The sequence below is a fragment of the Scatophagus argus genome, chromosome 14 (genome assembly GCF_020382885.2).
Source record: "Scatophagus argus isolate fScaArg1 chromosome 14, fScaArg1.pri, whole genome shotgun sequence".
Lineage (NCBI taxonomy): Eukaryota > Metazoa > Chordata > Actinopteri > Scatophagidae > Scatophagus > Scatophagus argus.
Window position 1 is genome coordinate 973,478 of NC_058506.1, and position 16,636 is coordinate 990,113.

Consider the following 16,636-nt stretch of genomic DNA (forward strand, 5'->3'; position numbering starts at 1 on the left):
CAAATTTTAAGACAAACAGCAGAGGTGAACAAGAAAGACAAAATGTCTGAAAATGAACATTTAGATGTTTTACAATACGAGTTTATTTTTATATTTTTCAACCTTCCTAGGATCAATTACACACCAATAACATCAACATTAATATCAAAGTGATCAGGAAAAAATCTTTAGATGATGTGAGAGTTTGCAACCTGATTTTATTGTATAAACATGGTTATTTATGTGAGAAATCAATTAAGACTGTAAAGTACAGAAAACATCTAACTAAAATCTTTGCTAAAAAAAACAGAATGACAACATATTTAAAAGGATTTCAAGTTATTTCAAACTGTGGGTGTGCAGTACAGTCAGCAAAAACAAAAAAATTTTCTTGTGATAATGAGTCAGTGTGATTTACAAAAAGTGTGTGTGTGTGTGTGTTTTCTGGAAGGACGAGACTCTCCCGCCTACACTGAACACAGAGACACTGAGGAGGAACCGAATGACCAGAGCCAAAATCCAGCATAAAGAGGTTCAGTGAATGTGGTCTTGAAGGTGTGGAGGTGGATCAGTGTGTCAGAGGAGACTCTGTAGAAGGACAGAGTGCCAGCAGGACAGTCCACATACACTGCAACTCTGTCAGAGATGGAGGAGGAGGAGAAGGGGAGGCTTGTTCTTCTTTTATTGTGACAGACAGAGAAACCACCAACATCAGAGCATATCAGACTCCAGGACTGATTATTCCAACCAAACAAACAGTCATCAGTGTCTCCTTTCCTCCTGATTCCTCTGTAAGTCACTGATATCTCAACTCTTCCACTCCACTCGACCTCCCAGTAGCAGCGACCAGTCAGTCCAGTTCTACACAGCAGCTGAGGCCAGCCGTCAAACCTCTCTGGATGATCAGGATGAGGCTGCTTCTCTCTCACTGCTGTCACCTTCCTGTTGTTGTCAGACAGTTTGAGGTTTCTGTTTACTGTGTTTGTGTCCACTGTGAGTTCACAGGCATCTGATGGAGAGAACAAGACACAATACAGCAGAAGTTTATCATCTAACACACCTGATGGCTTCATTTGTTGCTTCATTAACAGACTGACTGTTCATTAGATCAAAGCTTCACAGTGACTCATCTTGTTGGATCTTCTATCAAACTGAGAGCTGAATGCAGATAAACAAGCTTTAGATTGAAACTACTTTAACATGCGCTGCCTTGTTTTCATCAATCAAAACACACACTTACACTTCCTCAGACCAGGTTTCAGCCTCTGCTCTCCACCATGTTCCACCCTGGAGGGAGAAACAAAGTCAGAATGAACCTTCAGAAGCTTCCTCATCAGTGATCTTCATCAACCTTCACTCAGATCCACCATGAAGACAAAACAGCTGCATTTAGAAAACACATTTCATACACAGACTCAGTCCTCAGCTTGTCATGGTGACAGACAAACAGTGTGTGAGCTCTTGCGGTCTGTTCATACCTGAGAGTGTCCAGTTGCCAGTGTGGATCCTCCAGTCCAGCAGACAGCAGCTTGACCCCTGAGTCTCCTGGATGATTGTAGCTCAGGTCCAGCTCTCTCAGATGGGAGGGGTTGGATCTCAGAGCTGAGGCCAGAGAAGTACAGCCTTCCTGTGTGATCATACAGCCTGACAGCCTGGACACACACACACACACACACGTATGTACTCAGCATTTCTGTTTGAGAGACCTGAACCTGTCTTCAACAGAACCAGAACACCATGATCTACTGAGTGCCTCTGTGATAGAGTTTAAAAATAGTATTAAGTAGAAAAAATATGGAGAAATGTTCTTGCACAGAATTGTTTTTCAGTAAATTTGGCACAATAAAAATCGACAGACATGGACATCATCAGAGACATCATCCTGTATGTACAGCAATATTCAATGGACATCTGTTGAATAAAACATGAACCCTAACCTGAGAGTCTTCAACTGACAGTTTGGGCTCTTCAGTCCAGCAGACAGCAGCTTCACTCCTGAATCCTGCAGGTCGTTGTTACTCAGGTCCAGCTCTCTCAGACTAGAGGACTGGGAGCTGAGAACTGAGGACAGAGCCTCACAGCTTTTCTCTGACAGATTACAGCCACTCAGCCTAAACAAAACATACAGGACATATAAGAAAGCTTTTCTGTCTGATTTAGATCCATATTCACCTAAAAAAAGAATTGGTCATAAAATGACTGGAGAACAGTGATGACAAAACCCGAAAACTGTTATAGTTCATCCTTAACAAACTAATTAATCCGGACCTGAGAGTCTTCAGCTGGCAGTTTGGACTCTTCAGTCCAGCAGACAGCAGCTTCACTTCTGGCTCCTGCAGGTTGTTGTTACTCAGGTCCAGCTCTCTCAGACTAGAGGACTGGGAGCTGAGAACTGAGGACAGAGCTTCACAGCTTCTCCCTGACAGATTACAGCCACTCAGCCTAAACAAAACATACAGGACATATAAGAAAACATTTTGATATGACTCACACCAGTAGCAATTTGAGTAATAAAATGACAATAAAAATATAAAAGCAAAACAGTTATGGGTCACCCTTCACAAGTTAATTCATCTTGCTCCTGTGGAGGGTTAGCGAAAGTGAAGAAACAGTTTATGTCACGTTGAAGTTTCTGTTAGTTAGTTTTCAGTTTTATTTTCTAGTTTGTCTCCTCTTGTGTCTTGTTTAGCTTGTCATTTCCTGTCTTTGTCTGTTTTCCCTCCTTTTTTGACAGTTTGTTCCTCCCCAATTAGTTTCACCTGTGTCTCATGAAATTGTTTTTCTTTTATTTATTTTTATTTTTTTAGTTACTTTTCTAATCCCAAGCTGGGAAATGACTTCTCTGCATTTAACCCATCACTGATTGAAACACATACATATGCAACATGCAGTGAAACACACAGGAGCAGTGGGCTGCAACTATCAAGCACCTGGGGAACACATCAGTCGACTAAGGGGGGGGGGGCATAATTAATTACTCCACCACACCCAAATTTTTCCAACCCATTTTTACCAGGACTCACAGTCGCCTTTTGTTTGCCTGCCTCTATTTCATTAAAATTCATAAAGGTTCCTTTCGTTCACCTCAACTCTCACATCAGGGTCTACATATTGGGTCTTGATATTTGATGTGATTCTAACAGTTTGCAGATTGTTCAACTGATCAACCAATCAACTACATTTTTGGAGTCTTATTTGACCAAAACACACATTAACAGCAACCCGTCACATATGACCCAGTCAGTATCTGCAGTTCTGCATTCACTTACAGAGCTTTGTTGGAGGCTTTGACCACTGGCAGCAGCCTCAGAAGAGCCTCCTCTGAAGCAGAGTATTTTCTCAGGTCAAACATGTTCAAATCTTCTTTTGATGACAGTAAGATGAAGCACAGAGCTGACCACTGAGCAGGAGATAGTTTATCTATGGAGAGACTTCCTGACCTCAGGAACTGTTGGATCTCCTCCACCAGAGACCCATCATTCAGTTCATTCAGACAGTGGAACAGATTGATGCTCCTCTCTGGAGACAGACTCTCACTGATCTTCTTCTTGATGTACTCGACTGTACTGACCTGAATGGTCAGTGAGATACTTCCTGTGTGTTTCATCAGACCTCGTAGGAGAGTGTGATTGGTCTGCAGTGAAAGACCCAGGAGGAAGCGGAGGAACAAGTCCAGATGTCCATTTGGACTCTGTAAGGCCTTGTCCACAGCACTCTGGTACAAACGTGTTGATTTGACTCCAAACAGTCCAAACCACCAGGATGTTGTTCGTTCTTCAGCCAGCAGGTTGACACCAGAGCTAATGAATGCCTGATGGACATGAAGTGCAGCCAGAAACTCCTGAACACTCAGATGGATGAAGCAAAACACCTTGTCCTGGTACAGTCCTCTCTCCTCTTTAAAGATCTGGGTGAACACTCCTGAGTACACTGAGGCTGCTGTGATATCGATGCCACAGTCTGTCAGGTCTGATTCATAGAAGATCAGGTTTCCTTTCTGCAGCTGCTCAAAAGCCAGTTTTCCCAGAGACTCAATCATCTTCTGGCTGTCTGGACTCCACTGTGGATCTGTCCCATCTCTTCCATCATACTTGATGTTCTTCACTTTGGACTGAACAACCAGGAAGTGGGTGTACATCTCAGTCAGGGTCTTGGGCAGCTCTCCTCCCTCTCTGGTCTTCAACACATCCTCCAGAACTGTAGCAGTGATCCAGCAGAAGACTGGGATGTGGCACATGATGTGGAGGCTTCGTGATGTCTTGATGTGGGAGATTATTGTGCTGGCGTGTTCCTCATCATCTCTGAATCTCTTCCTGAAGTACTCCTCCTTCTGTGGGTTAGTGAACCCGCTGACCTCTGTCACCATGTCAACACACTCAGGAGGGATCTGATTGGCTGCTGCAGGTCGTGTGGTTATCCAGAGGCGAGCAGAGGGAAGCAGATTCCCCCTGATGAGGTTTGTCAGCAGCACATCCACTGAGGTGGACTCTGTGACATCAGTCAAGATCTCATTGTTGTGGAAGTCCAGAGGAAGTCGACACTCATCCAGACCGTCAAAGATGAACACAACCTGGAACTCTTCAAACCTGCAGATTCCTGCTTCTTTGGTTTCAGTGAAGAAGTCATGAACAAGTTCCACCAAGCTGAACTTTTTCCCTTTCAGCACATTCAGCTCTCTGAAAGTGAATGGAAATGTGAAGTGGACGTCCTGGTTGGTTTTGTCTTCAGCCCAGTCCAGAGTGAACTTCTGCGTTAAGACTGTTTTCCCAATGCCAGCAACTCCCTTTGTCATCACTGTTCTGATTGGTCCATCTCTTCCAGGTGAGGCTTTAAAGATGTCTTCTTGTCTGATTGTTGTTTCTGGTCTTCTGGTTTTGCTGGATGCTGTTTCAATCTGTCTGACCTCATGTTCTTCATTGACCTCTGCAGTCCCTCCCTCTGTGATGTGGAGCTCTGTGTAGATCTGATTCAGAAGGGTCGGGTTTCCTGCTTTAGCAATCCCCTCAAACACACACTCATACTTCTTCTTCAGCTTAGATTGGAGCTGGCGTCGACAAACTGCAGCATCAGTTCCTGAATGAAAACACAACAAATCAGTGAGTGGATGTTGGTGTTAATGTGAGAAAAGTGGAGTGTGGAAAATCCTCTTACTGCTGTGCAGGCGGTCAGCCAGCTCCTCCTGCTTCATTCTCCTCAGGAAGTGCAGAGTGATCTTCAGAAATGCATCTCTGCTGCTGCTCCTCTTCTCCTCATCCTGCCTCTCTAAGCTTTTTGGGTAATCTGGACTCAGAACCTTCTGGAACTTCTTCAGCTCGTTCTTCACAAAAATGACAATGTTCTCTTCAAGATGCTGGAAAAGAATAAAACAGAGATAAAAAAATGTGTTGATTTGATTTGGTGCTGATCTAAAAGTTGTTGTTGAGCATTTACACACCATGAATATGGAGTCCAGGTCTGCTGGATTCTGCTGGACATACTGACCACTGAGAACATCTGACTGTTGCTGCTGAACTCTGTGGAGAAAACAGGACGTATGATGATTACACACATTTTATCACTTGTTGCTTTTCAAGGATCGACTGATCCAGTTTTCTGGCACCAATGAGGCCACCTTCAGGTTGATCTAAGAAGCAGCTCACTGTCACCTGCTGACAAAGTGTTTGTTTGGTCAAACCACAAGTTTCTTCCAAATTTCCTGGAAAACTGATGTGTCTCTGTGGACTAAATCTCCGGCTTACAGAAAACTGAAAAAGCTCCAGGAAACTGAGCTTGAAAAACCTTTGCTGGAATCAACAGACTGAGACCACCGAGCAGCTGCCTTATAGTAACTTTGTAATGACAAATCTGGAGCCAGTGGAGTCTGAAAGCTGAGAGCAACTGGTAGATCTTTTTGTGGACTGACTTCATAGAAGGAGAAGCTGCAGAATATCAAACTCATCTGCTTTAAACTCTTACCTTCCTTCAGCAGAGTCATGTCCACCTCTAAAGACATCAGGTCGAATCATGGACATGTCACTCTTCATGGACACGCAGCTGGGTACAGGAGAGTATGCTGTCTGCTGGTCCACACTGATAGAAACACACAGACAAACTAATGTGCCTTTCAAACCTTCACTTTGATGGTCAAGCTGGAGACAAAACATTCAAAGCTCTGCCGACTCCTGGAGATGTGAGCATCTCAGTGAAAGTCAGAGAGAGAAATTCAGTTTCAATTCAATTTATTCATATAGCAACTTATACAATCAAAATTGTTTCTAGATGCTTTACGGAGATCCAGAGCCTGAACCCCTGAGCAAGCAGACAGTGGCAAGGAAAAACTCCCTTTTAACAGGAAGAAACCTTGAGCAGGACCCGGCAGAGGAAGAGGAGGGAACAGGAGCATCTCAGGGAGACATGACAAAGGCAGGAGGACAGCAGGACAGGAGGGGACGCTCCTCTGTCTCATGAGGATTTGCAAACCTTCATGCAGGACTGAGGGGACAGTTAATGTGTTCGTGAGCAAACAGCATTTTGACTTCAGTGTGAATGTGATGACGACACACTGGAAGCCTCTCTTTGCTTTCTGATGTGGACTCTAACTTATCCTGATGCCATGTACCTAAAATGAACAGCCTGAAGGAGTCAACAGTGCAGATGTGGTATTGGCTGATTTAAATTGTTCAGCCCAGCTCTGTAGTGAGAGTGAACAACAAACTGCTCTGAATCTTTTACACTGAAAAAAGGTGCTGGAAAATAAAATCCAAACTCATCTATTTTGTTCACTTGATGTGTTTCAGCACTTGATGAGTTGATTCGAAGGAACAGCCAAAATGTATGTTCCCCTGCTGGGCATACTGATGACCGAGAACATCCGACTGTTGCTGCTGAACTCTTTGGTGAAAACAGGACGTATGATGATTACACACATTTTAGCACTTGTTGCTTCTCAAGGATCGACTGATCCAGTTTTCTGGCACCAATGAGGCCACCTTCAGGTTGATCTAAGAAGCAGCTCACTGTCACCTGCTGACAAAGTGTTTGTTTGGTCAAACCACAAGTTTCATCCAAATTTCCTGGAAAACTGATGTGTCTCTGTGGACTAAATCTCCTGCTTACAGAAAACTGAAAAAGCTCCAGGAAACAAAATGAGTTTGAAAAACCTTTGCTGGAATCAACAGACTGAGACCACCGAGCAGCTGCCTTATAGTAACTTTGTAACTTTGTAACAGTAACTAAAAAGCTGAGACCAACTGGTAGATCTTTTTGTGGAATGACTTCATAGAAGGAGAAGCTGCAGAATATCAAACTCATCTGCTTTAAACTCTTACCTTCCTTCAGCAGAGTCGTGTCCACCTCTAAAGTAAAGTGGTCGAAACATGGACATGTCACTCTTCATGGACACACAGCTGGGTACAGGAGAGTCTGCTGTCTGCTGGTCCACACTGATAGAAACACACAGACAAACTAATGTGCCTTTCAAACCTTCACTTTGAGCATCTCTCAAACTCATCTATTTTGTTCACTTGATGTGTTTAAACACTTGATGAGCTGAATAGAAGGAACAACCAAACTGAAGAGAAAGTATGTGGGGGGGCAGAACAAATCCACGATCGTCTCTACCTGTCCTCATGCACTTTCTGAGTAAATATGAAGAAATATGAAGTCAAGAATCTGAAGAAGAATCTGAAGCAGCCAGGATCACAGGACGTTATGGGAAAGTTCCTGCTAACTGGGACTGTGTTGACTTACTGAGTCTCTGAAGGAAGTTGTCCTTTAAAGTCCACACCCATGGACCTGCTCCTGATGGACACGCAGCTGGGTTCAGGTTCAGGACTGTCTGGTCTCTGCTGCTGCTCAGGGCTTCAACACAACACACACAGAGCTTTGAGTGTGAATAATGATGGTGGCGTGATGTGAGTGCTGAGCTGTGACATGGAGAAGAGTCATGGACAGTTAGAGATCCTCATCTCACCTCTGAGCTTTGGTCTGGCTGTCATGTTCCCCACACAGAGTGGTTTTAGAGGGAGGGACTCCCTCCTCTGTCTCCTCACACTGATTCATAGCAGAGCCCACACCTTCACACAAACACAATAACATGCTGTCACACAGTATTGATCAGCAGTCCTCTCAGTAACATGATGAAGATGATGGTCAGAACAAGCCTGAGCTGATAGAGAAGACGCTTCTATCCTGCAGCCAGAAAGTGAGCCAGAGAAGGACTGAGCAGCTGCTGTAGTTCTGCTGTCTATCCACTAGGTGTACTCATTCATCTCCAGTGAGCTACAGAGAAGCTCAACTCACAGATTAATGTGTGCCAGAGGAGAAACTGGCATCTCTGTCCACTGGCAAACACACTGAGAACGAAGATCTGAAGTGTCTCAGCACTATGAGAGCTTCTTCAGGTTTATTCAGAAAGCTGCTGTGACTGGGACCACATCAGGAATTTGAAATCTCTACACACTGACCATCACAATCTGCTTTTCAGAGTTGATCCTGCTCGTGTTTTTAAAAGCTCTGTCATGCTGAGGATCCTCACCTGCAGCAGTTGACTGTGAACCACAAACATGTTAATGCCAGCGACGCCTGCCAGGCCTTCTAATTGTGATGCGTTTGACACATAAAGACATTGAAGCATTAAACAGCAGCCGATCCTCTGTGACAGAACAAAGCAGCATCCACGACCCCAGATCAGCTTGATCTCCTTCATCATGTCATCATCATTCAAATCAAACCTTCATCTGAACGCCAGCATTTTGTAAAACAGAACTTTTACACTCATCAGCTTTCTCTTGCTGCTCACACAGACGGTGTCTCTGACTGTCACAGGAGGAAATTTACTCATTTCAATTCTTCTTTGAAGTCATGACTGCATTAAGAGATGCTTCAAATCATCTGAGACCGTTTTTCACTTCTACACAACCAACACAACACAACAGAAATACTGACCTCATACAGGAACATTTTCAACAACAGAAAAGCTCAGAAAGCGAAGAGAATTCAGGTCGATTTACTGGACATTTTCAATGAATGTCCGTCAGTCCAGAAGCTGACTCGTGTCCTGATCAGGTCTGTGCAGAAAAAGAGGCTTCGAGTTGTCTCAGTGTGATCACCTGATTCAATGCAAGTCTACAGCCAGCAGTGAGAAAACACCATAAACCAGTCTGAACCTGCAGCACAGGACAAAGTTCAGCTTTTACTGTTTTGTTGTCACTTTATCAGATGAGACATCAAACCCTGTCATTAAAACGTATCCATTGGTCAGAGTGCTGTTTAATGTCTCACGTCCTCCTTCATCAACCACCCAAACCAATCAAAGGCTTTGATTGGCAGCGCTCTGCTGCAGGCTCACACAAGCGTTAAAAAAGTTCAGTACAAAAGTACACGCATCAACGAATACTTCAATTACCGTTGTACACACGCAACATACTGTGTTCTGATGACTGATACATTAACGTGTTCTTCACGTTAATGTTGCTGAAATCAATCAAATCTGACCTGTAATGTGAGATCAGGTTGCCTTCACTTCTAGCACTTGATGACTGAGAGCGTACATGGATATCTGATCTGACAATAACACACCAGAGTTTGTTGGTTAAATATTAATCGTTTATTTGGCTATAAAATGAGTGGAAATTCAACCTGATCAATTGACCTTCATCAGAGAGCTCAGTAAAACCAAACAGGCTTCATAAAGTCATTTCAGTGTAGAAGTCCAAGCAGCAGGTCCAGGATCAGAGTCTTCACTGTGACCAAACTGCGACTGGTGTAAACCAGTGGTATCTCACCGCAGCATCTGATTGGTTACCAGGCAGTCATGCAAGTCTTCTACAGGATGTTGAGCTCTGAAATGAGCTGATCAGGACTTCATCCAACAGGAGCTGCTGCAGAACGTTAATCCTGTTGTTCTTTACTGTATCCCACACCAGTTAGCTTCATTTAGCATCAGGAGAGTAACTTAACCTGATGTGAGCTCAGACCAAAGATTACTGATTGTCATGTATCACATTCAACACGTTGGCAACAGCACAACCTTGTCAAAATTCTTCCGATCTGTGAAATGTTCTGACATTAGAACTGTAATACATGAGACCCCCATGAATTGAACAGATATTCAGTAAGACTAAATGGTAGAGTTATTGGTGTAGATTTAAAATGGTCCAGAAGGTAGCGCACAACAGCTGCAGGACGAGGACAGAGAGGAGGAAGAAGGGAACGAGCGAGTCCAGCATGTACACAAGTTAGCATGAAAACTGAGTCGAAGTAGTTTCTACCTGCTGCAGTTCAGCGTCATCCAGGAGAGACTTTGTTTAGGTATCCTGTTAGCAGATGTTTAAGGAAGACCACTATCTGATGTGTTTTTGGAGACTGTTGACCACTGAGTGACTTCACAGGTTTTATGTGTCACGTGACTGCTTGTACACAGTACAGCAGCAGTGAAATGTAACAGCAACACCTCTGAGTGTGAAAGTGAAAGAGAAGTATAAGTACCATAAGACGATACAATAACTACAGTATAATGATATGAAAACTACACATTAGATAAAATGTGCAAAACAAGAAAAAAACTTTAGGCCATACAAGTGGTGTATAGACAGGTAAACTGTGCAGAGTTAGTAAAGGTTGTACAAAACTGAGTGGGAAATATAAACATTATGAAGCTGTTATGGCGATCACAACAGGAGGACTCAGAGTGCAGACGGACGTGAGGGGCAGGCTGAACAGGAGAGACTTTGATAAACTAAGTCAAGAACAGAAGCAAACAAACAAAAGGCGGCTGGCAGTTTCAGGAAGAATTTTCTGAACACAGAATCATCCAAAAAACACAGGGAAACGGGGATTCAAAGAACGAGAACTAAGGAAGCTCAACAACACAGTGAAAGACAGAAAAGGCAGGAAAAGACAGAGACAAAGAAGACAGAAAAGTCGTGGAAGAAAGACCAACAGAGGATGACAGTGACTGTAGGAAACACAGCAGACAGCAGAAACAAAGAAACAGAGAGACTTAAAACACAGGGAACACAGATCACACAGAGAATGTAGAACAGGCAGGAATCACAAAGGCAACACAGACAAACCAACAAGACACACAAGGAGAGCACAGGTAGGCAGAGACAACAGGGGACTGAACAGGTGAAGACAATCTGGGCGGAGCAAGCATTCAAAAATGGAGGGAAAACAGACAAAGACAGGAAATGAGAAGCTAAACGAGAGACAAGGAGAGAAAAACTACGAAATAAAACAGGAAGCTAACGAAAGCGTGACAGAAGCATCATGAAGAGGTTTAAGTGCAGGGAGAAAACAGTCTTCACAGTAAGGATCAGCTTTGCAGTGCCGTGACTGAGTGTGCACTCAAACAGAAAAGAGTGTTTTCTCTCTCAGTGCTGGCTTCAAACCATGTTAGCTTGCGCACATTTCATGGCTGTACATGAAAAAAAAACAATGAGAAAAATGTGTGGTGTTTGACAAAAACTCTGCAGAATCTGTGATGTGTGACAGGATGAAATGTGAAATATTACTGCAAGCAGAACCTGGTGCCTTGTGAAATTTATTTTCTATTCATGTTTTTATATTCAGTTTAAAGGAGCATTTGAGCAAGCAGCCATAACATTTTTTCATCTGTATGTTGTAAAAGAAAAGAACAGACAGTGAAGTTAAATTGTACCGTAGCAGGTTGGTTTTTGTTGTGGTCGGTCTGTGACAACAGTGATTTTCAGTAAAAAGGAGGCCAACAGAACACCACTGGGCCTGCACATGCTGGAGTCAAGGAGCCAGAGCCTCCACAGATTTGGATGCAGCAGTTTCTCCACTCGGACTCCAGATTTAACCACAGAAATACAACGTCGACAAGAAACAAATCAGAAAAAACTTTGGACTTCACTTCTCTAAATGGTGGTCTTCAAGAAGGATACCACTCTCCAACTGAAGAGGAAATTAATAAAGGTTACAAAAATACATCAAACTCTGGGATTTAACATCCCAGTTGCAGAAAGCTGGACAAGCATGGACAATCCAGTTTATTTTCTTTCTTTGGTTGGATATTTAAAGTCACAGAGCTCTGAACAAAGATGTACATTTTTGTCTGAGCAAAGTCAAGGGCTAAACTCACATGTCAAGTTCAGTTGAAAATCCAGTAGCCAAAACGCAGACACAGACATAAGAGGAGGTTTGATAAACAACATGAAACTTTAATAAACTTACTGAGGTGGGAACTAAAGCAGGCAGGGAAACACAAAGAACTAAAAGCTGCTGGAAGTCCAGGAATAACAAGGCCAAACAAAGAAAAATCAAACCGAGTAAGAACAAATGACCAAAGAGTCCAGAAAGAAACCAAAGAACATCAGGAAGACGAGGAGAAACACAAGAAGCTGGACAAGGGACCACAGACAAAGTAACAAACTGAGGACGGAGAATAAAGACTGAAGACAGCAGGGAGGGACAACAGACAAGGACCAGGTGAAACTCATCAGGGGGACACAAAAGGTAAAGACAGAAAATGGAAAGCAGCCAAGACACAAGAGGAGAAAACTACAAAATAAAAGAGAAACTAACTAATGTACATGATGTACTTAAAATGTTGTAGCAGGTTGATGACTTGTATTTGTCAGACCAGATATGTTCTTTTTGGTTTTTACCGGAGTGTATCACAGAACAAAGGTCAAACTGCACTGTAGCATCTTGGCCCTCCACAAATTGGAAATTCAGTGGTTGCTGGCCTTCTTTCAGAGACCTTTTATGTCTGCTCCTCCCTACTGGCTCACTACGGCTGTTCTCATCACCGGATGGGATAGTGGCATTTCCTGAGTGCGACATTTAATTTCTCTGAGATTTCTACCACAATATGGGGGAAATTTTGATAATAGTCACTATGAGTAAATAGCATATAGTTCCTCAGATCCCACACAGACCTGGGTGTCTACATGGGTGCCAAGGTTTTGATCTATCCATATTTGTCCTTTCCCTTATCTCTTCTGATTTTTTATCCTCACCCTAGGTTCCCGTATTGGCCATTGGTTTCTTCACTGAGGTTGAGACAAACTTATTCTTAAACTCTATTAGGAGAGTTCCCCTTTGTAATCAGACTTTTGCCTCAGGGAACAGTGGTGGGCAACTATTCTTTCCCTGCCTTGTCGTTCATTGACTTTAGAGCCTTAGAAAGTGACAAATGGATCCAGGATGTTTCTCTCTGCTTTTTTTCCTGCAGTGGGTATGGTAAGCAGTACCTGATAGGGACCTTCCCACCTTGGATTGGACCAGGTCTTTCTTTTGATGACTTTAATTAGTATCCAGTCTCCCAGTTTCACTCCAACAAGTTCATTCAGTGGTTCTCTTAGTTCTCCTGGGAGAGAATTCAGCTTAAGAGACGTCTTTGCTTGTTAGCATTTTCCTCATATAGTCTGTTAATGCTTGGTCTGCCTTTTCCTGTGTGGCCTCTTTGTTTTCCACTTCTATATTTCTGTATTTGGGTGACACATTTTGCATGTCTTCTAATGCTTCCTAGTCTATGTAAGCAAGTGTTTTATCTAAGGTTAATACAACTTCTTTTTTGGCTGCGTCCTTAGCAGCAGCATGCATTGCCTTGAGAAATAGGGTCATTCTTCCCAGTATGAGCTGTGTATTTACATATTGCTACCTTCTTTGGGAGTTGTACTGTGTTCAGTAAGGAGAGAATTAAATTATTGTGCTTTATCTCTTTCCCTGTCGATGTAACCATTACTCTGTTTATATATTGCTGGGCAAAGACGTGTAAAATCGAAACGCATATTGACTATCCATGTATATAGTAGCTATCTTACCTTTAACTAGTTTGTATGCCTCTGTTAGGGCAATCAATTCTGCTGCCTGTGTTGAGTAATGTTTCGGCAGTGATTTTGCTATGAGAGTGTCTGTTGCAGTAACTACAGCATAACCTGTGCGGTTGTTTCATCTAGGTACTTTTTACACTTTCTAACACCTTTTTTATTTGTACAAAAGCATCTTTTGCTTTTTGTGTACATACTAAGGAGTGTATCATAGATTAATGGTGTTAGAAGTGCTGTTACTGCAGCATAGTTTGAAATCCAACTTCTATAAAAAGAATTAGTCATGCCCAGAAAAGACATCATTGGTTTCTTAGTTTTTGGTTTACATGCTAGCATAGCATAGCAAACTGCTAGAATAGCAGTTTTTCTGTTCTCATCTAAATGTTTTCCTTCTTGTGATAGATTGTAGCCTAAATACTTAACAGTTGTCTGCCATACTTGTAGTTTATCTTTACTAGCTCTGTGTCCTTGATCAGCTAGGAAAGTGAGTAGGACTATTGTGTCCATCCTGCAATCTTTCTGCGTCTTTGAAGCTATCAGGATGTCATCTACATACAACAGGATCTGACTCCCTTTTGGCGGTGTGAACTTGGCTAGATTAGCTGACATGGCTTGAGAAAAAATTGTTTGAGATTCACAATAATATTGGGGAATTCTAGTGTATTATATATATAGTGTATATATGCATTTTCGTTCTGTAGGTAAATGCAACCAGAATTGGCTGTCTGGATGTACTGGCACTGAGAAGAAGGATTTACTTATATCTATTGCGAAGAAATATTTGTTTGCAAATGCTTTCAGACTAGGACTAAGTAGAGCCATCTTGGGTTTCCTGCCAGTGTGCAGCCTCTTTACAGTGTGCTACAAATGTCCCTAAGTCTTGCCATCTACTCTGTTTGCTCTTTGAGCTAGAGACATGAGGGGCATTCCAGGACCTGTATAGTTCTCTCATTTCTAGTTTTAAGTTAGCTGGCTGCACAGTTACCCTTCTCATTCCAGTATAAGGCTTTGAGATGTACCGTGGTTTGTTTACTTTAGAAAAACTTCTCCTCATATGTTAAATCTGGCCCTGATGTATGTTTGTAATACATGGTGCAATGTAACTTATCAGGTTTCATAACTACACTATCCGGAATTATTTTCTGTTTTGCGATTTGGCTATGGGTTCAGATTGTTCTTCTTTGTGGATTTTATCATTTGCAGCTTTCACAAAAATGTGAGAATTTGCCAGTTTAGCTTGGGGAACGTAGTCAGGGTGTGCTACTGTTCTAGACACTCCTGAATTGCACAGGAATTTGCAAACTTTGCAACATTTATTTCCCATTTTCTGTCCCCTCTCAGCAGCCAACCAGTTTGTATGGTACATTTGCATGGTACATCCCAAACAACTGGTCCTATGAGTGGAACACTGTTTTCTGTCTGTTGTCTGTCTGTCTGTTGTTCTCACTGAGACACTGCTGAGTATCTACCGCCCACACATTCACACAGTTTTGTCACAATCTCTTTTAACGTTATTCCTGTAGTCTTCTCACTATGGACTAGTTTAGCTTTAGCTTCACTGATATCTCACAGGTCTTAGCAAAAACTGCAATCTCATAAATAAGTTCCCAGAACTTTTCTTACTTTGAAATCCAACAAATCTGTGTCTCGGTTGTTATGATCCCGTCACCTTTCCCAGTTCCCCATTTCATCCTGAGGTCTTTGTGTCAGGAGTCCTGGACTCCCCTGTGCATGGTTTCAGCTCCGAACCTGGATAGTGGAAAGGCTATTGGGATCTGACTCGAAGTATCAAGCTGTTATAGGAATTTCTCAATAAATGCATGAGTCGCTGGAGTTAGAGCATTACATTACATTACACTTCATTTAGCAGATGCTTTTATCCGACTTTAAGCGACTTACAGAGTGAGTAACAACAAATTTCGGTACAGGATGTCATCTATGACCTGGTAGCCTCTGCCTATAAATAAGGTAGAAGTTAACACTGTGTTTGACCATGATGTTCTTTTCACACTGTATAACCGATACGTACATTTTAAACAAATCACTGGTTTATTTTTTCGACATCGAATTTACAAAAGTTGTACATTCATATTTTTTTAAGGTATCTGAAAATATTTCAAGGCATTTAAAATGAAATGACATAAAATTTCCATGTTCTTCCTGTGAGTGTGTGTGTTAACCAGAGCCTTTTCAGAGCTAAGGACCTCCTACCTGTTCCTCAGTTATCCAACACACTTGTTCCTGATCTGGCCAGTGTAGTGTCTGCAGTTTATTATGGTTCAGTATGGTTTTGGTAGGAGTCCCTAACTCTAAAGAGGTATTGATTACATCGGATGAGTAGAGGGTCTTTTCTCCCCCTCTCTCAGGTTCTTGGAAAACTGAGGTCATTGGATGAGTTCCAGATGTGTACCCCTCTTTTGTTGTGAACAACTACCCTATATAAGCATATGACTAGAGACGTTTCAGGAGAGTGATCCATATTGGCTGGGATCCTCTCACATGCACTTGCTTAATTTGATGCTGAGCTTCTTGTAATAAACTTTTTACACAAGCAAGACAATGTCAGCGGAGATCTCCTTCAACATCTTCACATCATCACTATCAAATATACCACACCAGTCATCTCCACAATGGTCCTGCAGTATTTAAAGACCAGTCCTGCCTCATAACCTTCACTAGATGTCCCTCTACGTCCTAGCGGTATCACATCAGACTCAATTGTATTTTTGAAATTTTCTGGAACATCTTTCATGTCATGTATGCTAACCTTCTGAATCCAGGTTTACGTGCCCAGTCTGCTCTGACCTGTTCTGCTCCGGACTCCCTTTGATTCTGTTTTTGAAAGTCTGACATGCCAGAAGTTTCCTTTAGTTTAGTGA

General features: G+C 42.4%; 1 protein-coding gene across 1 annotated transcript; it reads right to left on the reverse strand.

Annotated features, from left to right (window-relative positions):
- Positions 1-408: 408 nt before the first annotated feature.
- On the reverse strand, positions 409-6,131 carry LOC124070869 (protein NLRC3-like). The gene is made up of 8 exons (XM_046411169.1): positions 5,935-6,131; positions 5,414-5,492; positions 5,131-5,329; positions 3,249-5,052; positions 1,917-2,090; positions 1,458-1,631; positions 1,220-1,266; positions 409-988 (listed from the first exon to the last, which is right to left on the reverse strand). The coding sequence occupies exons 1-8, from the start codon at positions 6,120-6,122 to the stop codon at positions 447-449; spliced, it is 3,207 nt and encodes a 1,068-aa protein (XP_046267125.1). The 5' UTR covers positions 6,123-6,131; the 3' UTR covers positions 409-446.
- Between the last annotated feature and the right edge of the window lie 10,505 nt (positions 6,132-16,636).